Consider the following 19,892-nt stretch of genomic DNA (forward strand, 5'->3'; position numbering starts at 1 on the left):
TGTTTTAGTCTCCTAACAACGTATCCAACAGAAGCTTGAATGATTGTTGGAAAAACAAATTAGGAGCAATGGAAATGGAAATCACCAAACTGCCAAGCAAAGCAGTATGATAACATGTAATAACACTAAAGGTGATACAATTCTGGCCTTTCATATATTTATTTAATTTCATCGTTAAAATTTCTCCCAAAGAAGATCTTAAATTTAATTCTATTTTAAACGCTTGTCCAAGACAGCAGCATTATTAATATTTGAAATGGTAAGTAGTTGAACGTGTTCTTCTTCTAGGAAAAATATGCCTTTCTAAGAAATGCTCACTACTACTCTAGCTCCATCTATGTGATTCCTGCTATGAACCTATTGCCACAGCAACAGTTCACTGACTGGCCCAAAAAGGAGCACAAGACCAAAGCAAAACCAATGAATTTCTTCCCTGGCTATTTGGACTTGGGATTAAGAGAGTAAAGGGGATTTCCCTGGGAGTGCTGAACTTACTGAACATGTCAGCCCACAAGCCACCAGAGGCCATGGATTCTGTCACATGGAGATGGGTTGTGTCAAGGTAGAAATAAAGAAATCTATATGCAGAGCAAAATGAAGCACAGAAGCAGCTGGACAAAGACCCATAGAAGACTGGATCTGAGAAAGATTTGCAAGCTACAGCTGTGAGAGAGGCACCACCCTTAGACCAGCACAGATGACTGGCAAGCTAAAGTACATACCAGAGCAAAACAGCCCATTTTGAAGGTGGTTAATGAGACTTAACCATGAGCAATTGCCAAAAAAAAAATTTAAACATGAGCCCATATAAAACATAGAATGATGTGGTGACAATGAGCAGAGCTAAGTCAAGATAAGAAAAGTGGGAGCAAACATAGATCATGCTACCATAAGCTAATGATTTACAGTAACTTCTTAGTGCAGAGGGACATATGGTGAACACTTGAATTGATTTTGTATCATGCTTATATTAACTATATAAGAAACTCAATGTAAGTTTTATTTCATAGAGTAGGGTTGGTGATTCATAATTAATTACTTTATGATCTTTATAAAGATATGAATGAATCAACCTGGCAAGTTATACTTGTAGAGATCTGAACCTGGAAGATCCCAAATGGACGTTCCAACAAGACCCAAGTTTTCAAAGGAAGAAGAGCAGGTCAACCGCCTTCCTACAAGAAGATGGTGGCTCAATCCTGTCAAGATGGGCTCTGCATCATGCAGGTCCCTGTCCTTTGGTTCTGCTGACTCAGTTCTGCTCTCACAACTTAGGTGTTTATAACTCCTCGCTCTGTCTCCCCCACCAGAATAACTTCCCTTCCATTTCCCACCATCCCTGACTAATGAAATTTTATTTTTCTTAGATCCTTCTCAAAATATCATCAGTGTGATCTCCATATCACACAGTGTGACTGCTACCCATGCAGTCTGAGTAGTTCTGGATCCTGTAATTGGACATGTCTGTGTAACTCTGTTACAGCAGCCGTTACATGGTTTTCAATGAAGCATTTACATGTCTGCCTTCCCCAGCTGTGTTTCACTCATCTCTGGACTCCTCAAAACTATCACCATGCCTGAACTAAACGTTATTGAATGAAGACATGAAAAGTGAATCCTCCATTACTATGCATTACGATGGTTATAGCTTTTAACATTTGTAACAAAATAGACTTTGTTGTAATTTTATATAGACATGACAATAAAATTTGCTTTGTGTTTGCTAACCTATTATTCATGTAGTATGGTCATCTGCTTATAACTTTAAAAAGTTTGTGCAGATGTTCCTCTCTGCACAAAGATATCTATTTCCCAACCTCACTCTAGATCTGAAAAGGGAGGAAAGAAGAAGGAGTTTAATATTTTTTCTAACTCATTTTTATGGATATATTTCCAATCAGTTATAAAGTTATAAAAGTTAAAAGTTGAGAAAAAATGTGGAGATTTTGCTAAATTTCATACAGTGCTGACCATACCCAGCTTCAGTTTCTTGGCCAATGCATCAATTTGAATTGTGGGATCGGATCCCATGGACAGAAAACATATCAGAGGTGTTCGCGTATCACTTTCTTCCCAAGTTTTTTCCAGATTTAAGATAACTGGTTCTGTGTACTTCTCCTCCAAAGAATCTGCAATATACTTTCTTGCTTGAAAAACAGTACGGTCTGGGCACCAAGATCTAGAAATGAATATGAGTTAGAGGAAAGAAATTTAATCTGTTCATTTTATATTCTATCTAATTCTAAGCACATAAAGAACGTATTTAATTAGCAAAGGACAAAAAGCTAATTCTCCAGTATGCAGTACTGTGTAAGAGGGATGGCAAGGTTTTCTATCCCTGGATGAGTGCAAATTTAATCATGTGGTTTTGGTGCTAGGCGTTGGCAAGTAGAGCAGAAACAGTAACAACACAGTCTGTCATCAGTCTGGAAGGGGACTTAGAAGTCAGCTAATCCAAGTGTCTCGTTCTCATTTTTTAATTGAATTTATTAGGGTGACATTGGTTAGTAAAGTTACATAGTTCCCAGGTATACAATTATATAACACATCATCTGTATATCGCATTGTGTGTTCATTGCCCCAAATCAAGGCTTCTTCCATCACAATGTATCCTGTTTAGCCTCTGCGACCTCCCCCACTCCCTTTCCCCTCTTGTAATCACCATACTGTTTTATCTGTGTCTGTGACAAGTGTCTCATTTCCAGAAGAAACAGCAACTACTCTGAGACTTTGATTGGTTATTTTTTAAAACTGCATCAAAATTATCTATCCCTGGTAACTGAGACTGTTAGCTTCAAGTAAGCACTTCCTCATTAAAACTACTACACAGGAGCACATCTATTCTTTGACAGATTTTTACCAAGCACCTACTACACATCAGGTCCCACTCAGCAGTGAAGCAAGGGGAGGTATCCTCTGCCAGCTTCGTGCCAATGGAGGAGCTTCCTGGGCCGACCTACCGCACCCCAGGAAGCTCTGCAGTCTTCCACAGGAGAATTAATGTGTCAAAAGTATCATAAGTATGTTGATCAGCAAGCATTTACTTAATACCATCCATGTTGCCTACACTGTTGTAGGTTGAAAATATGACACATTAAATAATGTCATTTGTTATTTGATATTTAAAATTGCAGACAAATTCTACAGGTTACGCTGCTCATTTAACAAAGATTCAGTTTAAAATGATGGATAAAAGATAGACACATCTATTCCAATAAAAAAAAATAGCTCTTTCAGACTCTGTAGACCACGACGTCACCATTGCTGACGGGATCACTCCTGAAGAGTGACAACATGAGGAAACCACCTTTTGTACAAAATACAAGCTAAGGTAAGCATATAACACTGGGAAAGACAAAAACTACTCTAAAATTATCCAACATCTTTTTCTTAATCATCTGGTGATCTCATCTGCACCCAACTCCACCCTCTTGCCTCAATCACCAATCTGATCTCTCTCTCTCTCTCTCTCTCACACACACACACACACACACACACACACACACACACAGATCTAATCTAGAAGCCTTCTTTGAGCTACTGGATATTGAGAAAATGTGGGGGAGATCCAATATGGTAGAGAAGTAAGTGGAAGCTACACTAACCTCCTCCCAGGACCAATCTGGAATTAAAACTAAACTATAGAGAAATCATCCTGAATAACCAACTGAACACTAGCTGGAAAGAAGCCTCATGACCACAGAAAGACAGAAAAAAACACTTCACCAAAAGGAGACTGGTAGGGAATGCGGAGGAGGTGCAAGAGAGCTGGCTGGGCTCCAACAAGTGGCAGCTGAAGTTCTGGAGGGATATTTCAGAAACCAGGGGGTTCCTCCTGAGAAAGGGTGGAGTCTAAACCCTAAGCTGAGCTCCCCAGGCTTTGGCATCAGAGCTGGAAAGAAAACCAGATAACATCCAGCCCTAAAAAGCAGCAGGGTTTCTGTCTGCCAGGGAGAGAGGGCTGGAGACACAGAGAGCCTCTTACAGGGCCAACCCACAAAATTTTGTAGCCACTTACCTTAGGATCCAGCAGGGAGAGGGCAGTGGATTAGAAACACTTGAGGAGAGTCAGGGATTGTTGGCTCTGGGGAGAAAACTAAAGGAAGAGCCACCAGGATCCCTGTGCTAAGTCATTCTCTATACTGCAGAAGCCATCTTTCTCACACAGAGCACTTCTACCTAAGGGGCACAGCTTAAGGGGAAGCAATAGCCCTACCTGCAGGTGTTACTCTGCACCATCCTGTGGTTGCTTAAGCTACTGATTATGGCTTGAGGCTATACCACTGATTAGCTTAACAACTAAGGCAGAAAATATAAAGCTGCCAAAATGGGAAGACAGAGAAATAGACCCCAAATGAAAAAAAGAGAGAATTCTCCAGAAGAAGAACTAGATGAAATGGAGGTAAGCAATTTATCAGGTAAAGAGTTTAGAGTAATGATTATAGAGATAATCAGCAACATGATGAAAGACACAGAAACCATAAAAAGGACCAGTCAGAAATAAAAAATGTAGTATCCAAAATAAATAATACACTGGGAAAAATAAACAGTAGCTTAGATGAAACAGTAGATAAAATCAGTGATTTGGAAGGCATGGTAAAAATAAGAAAACACCCAAGCAGAACAACAAAAAGAAAAAAATTTTTTTTAAATGAGGAGAGCTTAAGACACATTTGGGACAACATGAAGTGTAACAACATCCACATCATGAGAATACCAGAAGGAGAAGAGAGCAAGAGAGAGATTGATAACACATTTGAAGAAATAATGACTGAAAATTTCCCTAATTTGGTGAAGGAAAAAGTCTAGGAAGCTTAGAGAGTCCCAAAAAATTTGGACCCAAAGAGGCCTACAGCAGAACACATAATTAAAATGACAAAGCTTAAAGACAAGGAGAGAATCCTAAAAGCCATAAGATAAAAGCAGATAGTTACATACGAGGGAGCACCAATTACACTGTCATCTGATTTCTCAACAGAAACATTTCAGGCCATAAGGGACGGGGTGTGAAATATTCAAAGTGATGAAAAGCAAGGACCTACAACCAAGGCTACTTCACCCAGCAAAGCTATCATTTAAAATGAAAGGAGAAATGAGGAGCTTCCAGACAAGAAAATGCTAAAGAAGTTTGTTAACACCAAACCAGTAATGCAACAAACGTTAAAGAGCTAAGAAGAAAGAAGGATAAGGAGAAGGAGGAGAGGAAGAGGGAGAAGCTGGAGAAGGAGAAAAAGATTAAAAGAAACAAAAGAGGAAAATAGCCTAACAATAAAATGGCACCAAATACATATCTAGCATTAATAACCTTAAATGTGAATGGTTTAAATGCTGCAACCAAAAGACACAGGGTAGCTGGACAGATAAGAAAACAAGCCCCATATTTGTGCTGCCTCCAAGAGACTCGTCTCATATCAAAAGATACACACAGACTAAAGTAAATGGATGGAAACAGATATTTCATGCAAATGGAAAACCAAAAAAAGCAGGGGTAGCAGTACTTATATCCAACAAAATGAACTTTAAAAGAGGACTTCCAGCCAAGATGGAGGCATAGGTAGATATACTTTGCCTCCTCACACAACCAAAAGGAGAACAAAAAATTTCAAAACAACAAATAACCAGAACTGCCAGAAAGTCAAACTGTATTTAAGTCCAACAACCAAGGAGCTAAAGAAAAAACATTCATTCAGACTGGTAAGAGGGGCGGAGACAGGCAGCCAGGATGGAGAGGACACGCGGCAAGGCAGTGGCTGGAGGACCAGACAGAAAAGGCAGCAGCTGGCAGACTAAGGTGGGCAAGGCAGTGAGTGGTGGACCAGGTGGTCCCACATTTGCGTGTGGATATACCAAGAAGAACAACTGGGGAGCGAGACAGATTGAGCAAACCAGGGTTCCAACGTGGCGAAATAAAGCCTCAAAACTATGGCTGTAAAACCTGTAGAGGTTGCAATGGCAGAAGAAACTCCCAGCCTCACAGGAGAGTTCCATGGAGAGACACACAGGGTCCTAGAATGTACACAAACCCACTCACCTGGTAATCATCACCAGAAGGGCCCAATTTGCTTGTGAGTAGCGGGGGAAGTAACTGAAAGCCAGCCAAGAGCCTAACAAGCTGCATTGTTCCCTCTCTGACCCCTCCCCCACCTAGAACAAAATGGGTTGCCCCAACCTTGGCAAATACCTAAGTATCCACCCTTTACAACAGAACAACTGGGCTGAATATGTTTGCAAAATGAAGAAAAAAGTGAAGACTTTGCAAAGTGAAATAAAAAAATATATACAGGGAATCAACAGTGAAGGGAAAGAAACTAGGACCCAACTCAACAATTTGGAGAAGGAAGATATAAACATTCAACTGGAACAGAATGAAGAAACAAGAATTCAAAAATAAATGAGGAGAGGCTTGGGAACCTCTGGAACAACTTGAAACGTTCCAACATCTGAATCATAGGGGCGCCAGAAGGAGAAGAGGAAGAGCAAGAAATTGAAAAACTATTTGAAAACATAATGAAGGAGAACTTTCCCAATCTGGCAAAGGAAATAGACTTCCAGAAAGTCCAAGAAGCTCAGAGTCCCAAAGAAGTTGGACCCAAAGAAGCACACACCAAGGCACAGCATAATTACATTAGCCAAGATTAAAATGAAGGAGAGAATCCTAGAAGCAGCAAGAGATAAGGAGACAGTTACCTACAGAGGAGTTTCCATAAGACTACCAGGTGATTTCTCAAAAGAAACCTTACATGCAAGAAGGGGCTGGAAAGAAGTATTCAAAGCCATGAAAAGTAAGGACCTATATCCAAGATTAGTCTATCTAGCAAAGCTATCATTTAGAATAGAAGGGCAGATAAAGTGCTTCCCAGATAAGGTAATGATAAAGGAGTTCATCATCACAAAGCCCTTATTATATGAAATGTTAAAGGAGCTTAACTAAGAAAAAGATGGTGATCAAAAATATGAATAGTAAAATGACAACAAACTCACAACAATCAACAACTGAACCTAAAAACAAAGACAAACTAAGCAAATAACTAGAACAGAAACAGAATCAAAGAAAGGGAGATCATATGGACAGTTATCAGTGGGAAGGGTCAGTGGGGACAATAGGGAAAAGGTACAGGGAATAAGAAGCATAATTGGTAGGTAGAAAATAGACAGGGGGAGGTTAAGAACAGTACAGGAAATGGAGAAATCAAAGAACTTATATGTACAACCCATGGACGTGAACTAGGGTGGGAGGGAAGCTGCTGGGGGGAGTTCAGGGTGAAAGGGAATAAAGGGGAGAAAAAATGGGGTAACTATAATAGCATAATCAATAAAATATATTTAAAAATAAAATAAAGGCTGTAGTACAAGATAAAGAAGGATAATACATAATGGTAATGGGGGCAATCCAAGAAGAGGATTAATAATAATAAACATTTATGCACCCAACATAGGAGCACCTAAGTTTGTGAAGCAAATTTTGACAGTCATAAAGGGAAAGATCAATAGAAATACTGTCAGAGTTGGAGATTTTAACACCCCGTTGGCTTCAATGGATAGATCTTCCAGACAGAAAATCAGCAAGGAGACAGCTGCCTTAAATTAGGCAGTAGATCAAATGGATTTAATTGATATCTTCAGAGCATTTCACCCCAAAGCAGCAGAATATATATACTTTTCAAGTGCACATGGAACATTTTCTAGGATAGACCACATGTTAGGACACAAAACAAGTCTCAGTGAATTTAAGATTGAAATCATTATTAAGTATCTTCTCTGACTACAATGCTATGAAACTAGAAATCAACCACAAGAACATTGAAAAACACACAAAAACATGGAAGCTAAATTACATGTTATTAAACACTAAATGTGCCAACAGGGAGATCAAGCAAGGAAAAAAAATACTTTGAAATAAATTAAAATGAGACCACAACAATCCAAAACCTGTGGGACACTGGGAAAGCAAGCCTAAGAGGGAAATGCATAGCATTACAGGTCTATCTCAAAAAACAAGAAAACGTTCAAATAAACAATCTAATGTCATCTTAAAAGAACTTGAACAGGAACAGACAAAACCCAAACTGAGTAGAAGGAAGGAAATGATAAAGATCAGGGTGGAAATAAACAAAACAGAGTTAAAAAAATGATACAAAAGAACAATGAATCCAAGAGCTGGTTCTCTGAAAAGATAAACAAGATTGACAAACCTTTAACAAGACTCATCAAGAAAAAAGAGAAAGGACCCAAATAAAATCAGAAATGAAAGAGGAGAAATAATAACTGACACCAAAGAAATACAAAGGATTGTAAGAAAATATTATGAACAATTATATGCCAAGAAACTGGACAATGTGGAAGAAATGGACAAATTCCTAGAAACATACAATCTTCCAAAAATAAATCAGGAAGAATCAGAGAATCTGAATAGACAGATTACACCTAGTGAAATTGAAGCAGGAATCAAAAAACTCCCAACAAACAAAAGCCCTGGACCAGATAGATGGCTTCATCTTACCAAACATTCCAAGAAGAACTAATACTTCTCCTTCTCAAACTATTTCATAAAATTCAAGAGGATGGAAGGCTCCCAAACTAATTTTACAAGGCTAATATTACCACAATACCAAAAGCAGATAAAAACACTAAAGAAAGAAAATTATGGGCCAATATCACTGATGAATACAGACACTAAAATCTTCAACAAAATGTTAACAACCCAAATACAGCAATGCATCAAAAAGAACATACATTATGATCAAGTGGGATTTATTCTGGGAAAGCAAGGTTGGTACAACATTCGCAAATCAATAAATGTGATTCACCACATAAACAAAATAGATAAAAAACACATGATCCTATCAATAGATGCAGAAAAAGCATTTGATAAAATCCAGTCCCCATTTGTGATTAAAAAATCTCAACAGAATGGGAATAGAAGGATCATACATAAACATAATAAAGGCCATATGCCAAACCCACTGCCAGCATCATATCAATGGGCAAAAAAAACTACAAGCGTTCCCCTTAAGATCAGGAACAAGACAGGGATGTCCACTTTTACCTCCCTTACTCAATGTAGTACTGAAAGTCCTAGCCACAGTAAGCAGACCAGGAGAAGAAATAATAGGCATCCAAGTTGGAAAGGAAGAAGTCAAACTGTCACTGTTTGCAGATGACATGGTACTGTACATAGAGAACCCCAAGGATTCCACCAAGAAACTACTGGAACTGATAAATGAATTCAGCAAAGTAGCAGGATACAGAAATCAGTTGTATTTTATATGCCAATAATAAAGTGACAGAAAAGGAAATTAGGAAAACAATCCCATTCACAACTGCTACAAAAAGAATGAACTACTTAGGAATAAACCTAACCAAGGATATAAGAGACCTGTACTCAGAAAATTATAAGACACTGAAGAAAAAAACTGAAGAAGATACAAATAAGTGGAAGCACATACCATGTTCATGGATAGGAGGAATTAACATCATCAAAATGTTCATACTACCCAAAGCAATCTATAGATTCAACGCAATTCCTATCAAAATTCCAATGACGTATTTCACAGAACTAGAACAAACAATTCAAAAATTTATATGAAACCATGTTGGGAACTGCCCTGTCTGGTTCAGAAGCTATAAGCCCTCATGACTAAGGCCAAATAAAAAGACCTTGGGACCATAAGCCACTAAAGAGAAAAAGCTTATCCTCCCAGCAGGGATACAGCCTCTCCCCCTTTACTTCACCCTGCTTGGCCCTGGGCAGGTGACTGGTTAGCCAATGATGGGTAAGATTCCTTAAGGGAAGGACAACCTAAGATAGGCATGGTTGCAAAGGGGCCATCAGGAAAGGACTTAGAGAACTACAGAAAAGGGATGATGGACCTTCACCCCTTGGCTGTGTCATAGCATGAGTCCTCATTCTATCTGTAAAGTCTCCTAATCTCTTGGCTGCCTGTATCTCCCACTTGATTTTAAGCCTGAAATAATGCTGGAGGCAGGTGTGGTCCTGTGCTACAATGGGCAGTTTCCAGGGTCAATCAGGCCTAAGAAAGAATGCATAAAATCCTGTGAAACCTTCTTTGCTAAGAATACCCTTGATTTAAATGATAAGGGTCCAAGCATAAAATAAGTTTGTTTCCCAGAGTTTTATGGTCCTTTGGCATCACTCTAGCTATCTGACCCTGACTCAGAATAAGCCCTCATAGTTCTTTGAATGTTATCTATTGCTTGATCATTACTACCTGACAATGACTGATGAGCTTTACCTATCTGCCCTGTATTCCTATGCAAATGAAACCCAATAAAAGCCCATTGAGGAACAGGGTCAAGGCCCTTCTCCTCTGAGAGACTGGCCATCTTTCATTTCAAAGCAGATCACATCTTGGTAGACTTATTCTCATCCTCGGCAGACTGGGGGAGCTCTGTAGGCAGAGCCCTCCTCACAGAACCACTAAAGGCCCCACATAGCAACAGCAATCCTGAAAAAAAGGAACAAAGTTGGAGGAATCACACTACCTAATATGATACTATACTGTAAGACCATAGTAATCAAAACAGCATGGTAGTGGCATAAAAACAGACATGGAGATCAATGGAACAGAATAGAGAGCCTAGAAATGAACTCACACCTTTATAGTCAATTGATATTTGACAGAGAAACCAAGCACATACAATGGGCTAAATAAAGATAGTTTATTCAATAAGGGATATTGGAAAAATTGGACAGATATGTGCAGAAAAATTAAACTAGACCACCTTCTTACACCACCACAATAATAAATTCAAAATGGATCAAAGACTTAAATGTTAGACCCTAAACCATAACAAATTCTAGAAGAAAACATAGCCAGCAAAATCTCAGACATTGCTAGTAGAAATTCTTTTATTGGATATATCTCCCCAGGCAAGGGAATAAAGGAAAAAAAAAACTGAAACTACATCAAATTAAAAAGGTTTTGCACTTTTTAGCAAAGAAAATCATCAACAAAACTAAAAGACAACCCACAGAAAGGAAGAACATATTCACCAATACATCTGATAAGAGGTTAATATCTAAAATTTATAAAGAACTTACAAAAGTCAACCCCCCAAAACAAACAACCCAATTAAAAAATAGGCAAGGGACCTGAATAGACACTTCTCTAAAGAGAACGTACAGAGGGCCAGCAGACATGAAAAGATGCTCAACACCACTTATCATCAGAGAGACGCAAACTGAAACCACAATGAGATACTATCTCATACCTGTCAGAATGGCTACTGTCAATCAATCAACAACCAACAAGTGTTGGCAAGGATGTGGAGAAAGGGGAACCCTTTTACACTGTTGGTGTGGATGAAGATTGGTGCAGCCACTGTGGAAAGCAGTATGGAGATGCCTCAAAAAAATTGAAAACGTTCTCCCTTTTGACCCAGCAATCCCACTTCTAGAAATATATCTGAAGGAACTCAAAACACTAATTTGAAAGAACATAAGCACTCCTGCATTCATTGCAGCCTTTATTTACAATCACAAAAATATGGAAGCAGCCCAAGTGCCTATCAGTAGATGAGTGGATAAAACAACTATAGGACTTTTACACAATGGAATACTACTCTGCTGTTAAAAAAGAAGAAAATGTTACCTTTTGTGACAGTATGGATGGATATGGAGAACATTAAGTGAAATGAGCAAGTCAGAGAAAGACAAGTATCATATGGTTTCACTCACACATGAAATTTAATGAACAAACTGAACTAACAAGGCAAATGGGTACAGACTCATAGAGAGCTGGATGACAGCTAGTGGGGGATGGCAGAAGGGGTGGAGGGATTGAGCAAAAAGGAAAAAGGACTCATGGGCATGGACAACAGTGGGGTGATTGCTGGGAGGAGGGGGACATAATGGGACTAAATGGTAATGGAAAAAATACAATAAAGATTAAACCAAAAAAATAAAAAAGAGAAAATGTGAAAAGAAGAAAAAATACAATGTTCTTTCTTAACATAAATTTGAAACTTCTGCTTCTATTTTAATAGTCATGCCTGCATTATACACTTTTATAATGCAATATTTATGGTTTTTTTCTCAGATGAAATTGGATTTCAGCTTATAAACTAATTGCTTTGTAACTGTGAGTTTTACAGAAATAAATTAAACAATAAATAGTAAAATGAATATTAAAGCATATTTTTCATGTTTTTTTCTAAAAGCACTATAACTAATATGTTGTCAAAACATACCATTCTTTGCCACCATCATCATTTTATTTGCTTGTCAAGGAGCTAAAGAATTGCCATCAAAAACTGCAATTTGAAAGCATATGCATTTCTCATAACAACTACGGGGACACAGAGAATTAGACTCACTGAGATGAGTTCTATGATTTGATGGTACAATGAGTGATGCTTCCAGCTCTGACTATACCTATTCTCACCTGATAAGTAAAAGTTTGTGGCAGGTATCCAGTGAATCATTATATCCATCAGGGATAATTTCTTCCTCTGGAGCATCTTTATCAAACCAGCTTTTCCATCCCTTCTCATTGCGAGATATCTAAAATAAACAAGCCAATTAGCAAGCCACAGGAATATGAAATTGAAATATAACCTTAGAAGGTTATTCTTCCCAGGCACATCATATTTCAACCATAACTACACAGTTTACCTTTTTCTTCAAAATAAATGACTCAAATAACACAGCTATTACTATTCCCTTTTAGTTTTTCCATTGCTCTTCTACATTATTCATTGAAATTGGGGCAATGTATCAATTACACTAAATGATTAGACAGGAAAAAACCATATAGCAGGGATTTTCAACCTCAGTGCTATGGGCATTTAGGGTCAAATTATTTTTTGGTCAGGGAGCTGTTCTGTACGTTGTGGGATGTTTTGCAGCAACCCTGACTTCTACTTACTAGACGCCAGTAACACCCCTTCCCCAATTCATGACAATCAAAAATGTCTCCAAACATTGTCAGATGCTCTCTGGGGGGTGAGGGTGGCACGAAGTTGCCCTTGGTTGAGAACCACTGATAGGGACCATTCTGATAAGCAAACCTCTAAATGTTGACCTCTACTTAAAATATTGGTAGATGGAAAAGTCAGAAGTTTCATTTTCTTAGTGATCCTTTGCCTTGAGACCTTAAACCCAAGAATAGAAGAAGTCTTTCCAAGAGCTAATCTCAATACCTTTCAGAAGCATGGAAGAACTACAGAGCTTCGGAGGCATTGAAAGGTGCTCTGTGAAGCCCAAGTACTATAGAAACCAATTACAAAAACTACATATCGGGGAGCCTGATGCTGCTCTTCAGCAACAGTCAGGCTGGGTTATCTAGGTCATCTTTGCAAGCATGTTTAAATAGCAATGGTAAGCCCTAATAGCAAATAGCAAATGATCATATAGCAGAGACTACATGCCAGACCCAAGCATTGTCCTTTTCCTCCATTATCCCCACTTTTTACTGAAGCATAAAGGGGTTAAATAGCTGCCCGAAGTCCACATCATAAAGGATTCAGATAGTGTGCAAATTAATAACAAAACTATTAACTCAATTGCTCCAACTTTGTCCCTGGGACACTAAAAGATGGAGGAGGACTTCTGAAATGTTTCCAAACTGTCGTCTTTCTCCTGGTTTTCCCTAGTTGTCTGCTCTTGAAGAATGTGCCTGGGCTCTGCAGGCATGGGTGCTGCTGCAGCCCCACCTAATGCCCTGGTTCCTGGGAACTGCTACTCACAGCACCCCCTGCAGGCCTCCTCAACACTAGCACTAGAGAGAGGAGGCACAGAAGGAGGGTATTTATTTTCAGCCTACTGGCCTTCCATCTGCTAATTTTGACACTTAACCACAGTAGAGCTTCCAGGGCGAGCTGCATCTGTGATGGGCAATGGGATAACTTCTGGCCCCTTGAGGCCCATCTCCATCTCCCTCTCTTTTTCCTGGCCCTCTCTGTTAGCAAAAACCACTTCCAGGTGTCAAACAGTTTGGTCTGGGATGGCAAGGCTGGGAAGGTACTGATTGAGGTTATTTTTGTTCCAATTGCTGACACCCAATCAGCTATGAAATTGATCTCCTCTACTTCTTTTCAGACAAGCCAACCTGAGGGCACCTTGATGGCAGGTCCCCAGTTAACTTCTGCCACTTTCCTGAAAATGACTCCTGCTCTCCCCTCTGGCCCATCCAATGGCATTCAAGGAGATGGAGAGAAATAACTCCTGTTGTCAGGGAAACATCATGACATCTTCAGGCAAGTGGCTTCAGGCAAGTACTTAACTTCTTTCAATCTCCATTCCCTCATCTGTAACTCAGGATTCAACAACACCCCCCTTGCAGGAGGACTGTTGTGACTGTTGTTGCCCAATACTTAGTCCACAGTCAGCAGTAGTAGCTACCAGATTCTATACCATAGGTATTTAGAATCTAATTTACAGAGGCAAAGGATAACACATATCCCTCTATCGATATAACCCATCAGAGCAGGGCCCGGATTTTGAGTGACTTTTCCAGTGATTGCTGAAGGTCTCCCTTACCCAGTCTTCCAATAGATAAGACCACTTCCAACCTCCCACCCCAATGAAAGTATTTGTTTGAGCTTGAGGGACTCATCTGTGGCTGTACCACAAAACAAAGCTTACTGTCCATCACAGATGGGTCCAGGGACTTTATCCAATTGACTCTGACCCAACCATGGCTGAACAGGTAAAGAATTTATCTACAGTGTTCTAGAAATACCACTAAGTGGACATACATAGTTTACACACATGGGGCCGGGATGGGGGTGGTTCAAGGGGAGTGAGTCACAAGGTGACAGCATGAGGCATCTGCCAACTTGCGGTCTACCTATCACCTCATCTGTCCATCATAAGCAACAACCAGAAGGATGATTATTATTAGCACTGACACTAGGATACTACAGGCCCTTCGTCAGTGACAAGGAGTTGTAACCAACAGACCCCTGTAATAAACAACTATATCTATTCTAAGTTGCATAATTGTTTTCCAGTGAGAGTTGGATCAAAAACTAATTCACAATAGCAAATTTACTTTTTCAAATAAGAAAAACAAGGAAATCAGAACCCAGTTCACCAGTTTCAATATTATACCTCACCATTTTACATTTTCACCATTAAAATTATTTATTTTATTTTATTTTATTTTATTTTATTTAATTATTCTTAATTTTTTTATTCTTGTCTGAAGCTGACTGGCAGCAATGGCTAAATTAGTCATGCTGCCAACTTACCTCCAAATGTTTACTTAGCACATCAGAAATTTCTTTTCTCTTGACATAAAGAAAAAAGACAGTGAAATGTACACCAAATGACTGATTTTTTAAGAAAGAACTTCAACATCTAATTTGCCTCAAGTTTAAATAGCACAAATTATTAATCATAGGCAGAAGTAAAAACATCAATAGCCTACAACAAAAAGGTCCACCCACTGGGTCTGATTCTGACAGCAATTCAAGCAACTTGTAAATGACCCATGCCCACCACACAGAAGGAAAAGGCAGCAGCTTACCCCCATGGAAAGGTTCCTTCTGGAAGCCCCCTCTTCGAAATCCCCCTGGAGAACCACAGAGCCTTAAAGCCACACTATTGTGTTGACTCTTTTGGGTGAAGAAGGATTTGTCATCAGGAGGCCCCAATTAAAATGGACTGAGTATGTTTGGATGTACAGATCTGTACCTTTTTCCAGTCCTTTATTACCTGGTTCATAATTTCTGCAAATTGTGGAAGTTTACTCAGCTCCACGAGGTTCAGCCAGGTCATATCAAGGATCCAGCGAAACGGTTTGGGAGGGCAGGCTTTCAGATCCAAGGCTGCTCCTCCTGGGGAAAGGCAGCAGCAGGAATCAGGTCAGCTCACGTTTCATTTTTACAAATTTACTTTCCAAGTCATAAAAATAAGATAACCATATTACAGAAAAAAAATGAAAAGATTGGAAAATAGTCACATTGCAGAAATTGTAGTTATATTTTTTGGTACATTTCCTTCAAGTCCTAGTGTTTTATTTACTGATTTATACCATCTTAAAAAATACAGATGGTAACTCCTTGTCATTTTTCACTACAAAGAATTGTTCTCGGGTGGTTGTGGTTGTTTGCCTTTTTATGTTTTTTTTTAACAATCTGAAATGTACAATTTTGATATCAATGAGTAGGCTGATCTTTTCACATGTAATTTTAAAAATCACTCCTCCAGAAGTTTGATATTCAATACAATTTGTTACCAGGTCAAAAAGATAGGTAGATGGTTAGATTGAGGTTTTATGGGGGTAACTATGGTTCGAATCATTTATTCATTCACTTATTTAACAAATATTAATTAGGCATTTTTTATGTAACTGACATATTCCAGGCACTGGGAATAAAGCAGAGAAAACCAGACACGGCTCCTGCTCTCACAGTATGTTAACTACAGGGTTGGTTCGTATTTTGAAACAAATCTCAAGTGAGCATACCCAATGTGGTGATCTTCCACACAGACTACATTTATGATTTCAAAATTCCTCTATTGTATGTTTTTAGTAATGCTTTATCATAATAATTCCAGCTCTGTTAATTCAAATTATACAAAACAGTGATTTGGGACTTTTAAATCCCATTATCCTCCTGAAGAACTCAGGAAATCCCTCTACTTCATAGATCAGCCCTCGGGCAAAAAAGGAGGAGAGAGGACTAGAGGCTCCCCACTCCAGCATCTTTCTGAGACGCTGAATGAGCCTAAGTACTCCTTTTGCCCCTTTGTTCTGCCCACAGGGTCAGGGACTCTGCACACCTCAACACCATTAGAACAGGTAAACCTTCCTCACCACCTGCTGCACGCACACCTGGTAAGAGGGAAAGCCGTACTCTGCAGCATTTCTGCTAACACCAAGTTCACTACAGAAGCAACCACTGGAGTCACCTGCAGACTGAGGGATTCTGCTTCTCTGACACAGAGACAAAGTCATCCTTTTCTTTTTGGTTGTTTCCAAAACTGTTTTCATAAGCCTCAAAGATATCAGGAGAGGACGTTTAGGCTGCGTCACTGTTTCCACACATGTTGTACACCCGAGCTAACCCAGAACAATCACAGCCCATTCTATACCCCCAAATAACCTGGCTCAGATACTCGCTGGCTGCATAAACTTGAACAAAGAACTCGTTTTTCTGTTTCCTCTTATGTCACATATCATCTGCCAGATTGGCTGCTGTGAAGATTAAATAAATTATTGTAGTAGAAAGCTTAGGACAGTTTTGGTCCACAGTAAAAGCTATGTAATCATTAACCACGGTTTTGGTATTAACTCTTCTTCCCGTTAGGAACTCTGGTCCAATCCAACCTGGAAGGCAAGAGCACACCCCTAAGGTGTCTTTTATCCATGGGATATGATAAAAGAAAGATGATACCTTTCTAAAATAACTAGGCAGGGAAAACAGGTTTTCCTTGCATTATGGAAATTATGCCATAATGCAAGATTGCCCCTGGTATCTATTTCATTTTTTAAAGTGTTCTAACATTCTCAGTTGAAATAGAAAGTCAAAGCCACCTTCCAAATATTGCAGAAAACAAGTAGGAATTGATATAGTCATTCTTGAAAAATCAAACATTCTTGGGAAATCAAACAATTCTGTTGTGATAAATAAGTCTTTCTTCTTTCTCCTGTAAGCACTGAGTTCAAAATGACAAAAAAAAAAAAAAATCAGTGATCTAAGGACCGTATTTGTTAACTTTGAAAAGACCATTAAAAACAAGGTCACACCATCTTTTAAAAAATTATTTGGTCAATATGTAAGTCAAATGTAAGTTAAAAACTAATACAAAACTGTACAATAAACCAGCTTTGGGTTGATTTAAAAAAAAAAACCCTCCTCTCTTACTGTCAAGCTAACTATACTTTTGTCAATCAACCTATCATACAATCCCAAATTAATCTTCCTAAAGCACTGCTCTGTCCATGCTACTTCCCTGTTCATAAAGCATTCGATGGCTCCCTACTGCACACTAAATTAAATCCAAACTCCTCTCACTGGCCCTCTGGCCCTGTACAAGCTAGTTCTCCTTTACTCTCAGACTGATGAAATGGGGTTACAGATGTGTTCTCCCCACAACCAAGATTTGCAGCCTTCTTTATTTTTCTGTGTCAAATGTAGTTCTCCTCACAAATTCCTTCCCCACTGTGATGCTGTCTGTCTCAGTCTCCTCTGATCTGCATACTTTGTCTCACAGAATCCAATCTGTTTTAGGTGAGAGCTCTGGTTTGGCTGGGTCTGCTGGGTTGGGAGGGGTGAAGTAAAGGGAGGGAGACTGCATCTTGACAGGGAGGGTGCCTCAGACCTGCATGCTGCCCTCTAGGCTCTGTGAGTCTTGGTCACAGGCTGAGATCCCACATTGTGTCCTCTGGACAAATCCTGTCTGACCTACAGGTACACTGGGCTGTTATCCACAGGAACTGGTCCTGTGTCCAGCTCCAGTCCCCCTGCTCTGCAGCTTCTTGGTTTATGCCCCAGGTCTATGGTGTGTGCCAACCTCCTCAACATTTCCATGTCCACACTCCTGCTTGCCAAACCTGAGGCTTATCCCTCTAGCTACTCCCTCCACCAATGCCACAAAGCAGCTTCCATGTCGGACATGGCTCTGCGCAGAATGCAGGGCATCTTCCAGCTGGATGCTTCTTGAGCACCCTCCTTTGCTGATCCAAGGCAGAGCCTCAGGAGACAGGGAAGGGACAAAGACCTTTGCGTCTGACCTCCTTCTGCCTCTGACTCTTTGTCCTTCCCATAACCCACTGTGGACCAACGGGCCAGGTTTCCCACTTCTTTGTACATTGTATCTGTCCCCACCCCAGTGGTCATACTAGCAGATGGGATTCAGAAAGCACAGCCAGCTCACCAATAAGGAAAAATCTAAAAGTATCCTTCCCGAACCACTCATATCCCACAGACAGGAGGCTTTCTACTTTGTGAGGCTCATTTTGTCCCCACTGCTGTCTGGATTCCCACATGTTTCAATGTCCCCCTCCCCCACTGGCCAGTGCCCCAAACACGGAGGATGTGTCCCTAAGCCTGACTAAGAGCTTTAAGGTGACTGAAGTGAGTCAAAGTAACTTTCTAGATTTGGTAAATTCAGGCTTATTTTATTTCAACATCACAGAGACCACACATACATCTGGACCCTTCCCTACAGAGTGCACTGTGTCTCTCCCAGGTGGCACTAATCATTTCCCCCAGGGCCTTACAGCTTCCTGTACTGTAGGTACCTGTACCATGCTGTCTTACTCCTACATACCATTTAAGACATCAATTCCTAAGGAAAAAATATGAACCAAATGGCATATTCCAATTTCATTTGAATTAGAAGAAAAATATCAAAGAAGAAATTTCAGTACTTATGAAAAACTGTTAACAAAATTTCTTAAATGGCAATCTATCCTGGATCTGAGGACGAAATTAACTTAAGAGGAATGATAGAGTAACAAGAAGTTATGGGTTACTATCCTGCTGATTGTAAATTGTATGATGGGGATACAAGTGTATCACATCCTGTTGCCTGTAGTGCCAACTTGGAAATACTCTGCATTTTCTTTTTAGATGATCTCTTTTGCCCCCATGGCCTTGGTCGTTATTCTTATGCCCTACCTTTTAAGGGCCCCCATCCTATCACACAATTTGCTCTTCCATGGTAACTATGGAAGCCGTGTGGATTCCTGCGAGACTATGTCAAGCATGTTGAAGAAAGAGCGAAAGAGAAGTACGCCTTTGCTGTGCTGAGCCACTGAAATTTGAGGATTGCTTTTATGGTCCGAAAACCTGGCCTGTGCCGACTGAAACTAAGCACCAAAATCACTTTCATTACTCTCCCGCTCCGACACTCCTACACTAGCTCCTCTTCCAACCCTCCAGACCGGAAGTCTGCACAGACGCGACCGCATTTCGAC

The 19,892-nt window shown here is 39.7% G+C and overlaps 1 protein-coding gene and 1 non-coding gene across 2 annotated transcripts in view; both read right to left on the reverse strand.

Moving 5' to 3' along the window:
• The window catches only part of DNAH8 (dynein axonemal heavy chain 8), a 313,373-nt gene that overhangs the window by 67,899 nt on the left and 225,582 nt on the right, over window positions 1-19,892 (reverse strand). Inside the window, exons 77-79 of the mRNA XM_053671408.1 lie at window positions 15,680-15,801; window positions 12,405-12,523; window positions 1,977-2,179 (exon numbers count right to left, since the gene is read on the reverse strand). Of these exons, the coding sequence (XP_053527383.1) occupies window positions 1,977-2,179; window positions 12,405-12,523; window positions 15,680-15,801 (444 nt within the window). The remainder of the gene's footprint in view (window positions 1-1,976; window positions 2,180-12,404; window positions 12,524-15,679; window positions 15,802-19,892) is intronic.
• On the reverse strand, window positions 15,159-15,287 carry LOC119050091 (small nucleolar RNA SNORA19). Its single transcript, XR_005082675.2, has one exon. It is a non-coding gene; the product is annotated as a small nucleolar RNA SNORA19 (small nucleolar RNA).

Source organism: Artibeus jamaicensis, unplaced genomic scaffold (genome assembly GCF_021234435.1).
Source record: "Artibeus jamaicensis isolate MK-2021 breed Jamaican fruit bat unplaced genomic scaffold, CSHL_Jam_final contig_1803, whole genome shotgun sequence".
In the NCBI taxonomy this organism is placed as follows: Eukaryota; Metazoa; Chordata; class Mammalia; order Chiroptera; family Phyllostomidae; genus Artibeus; species Artibeus jamaicensis.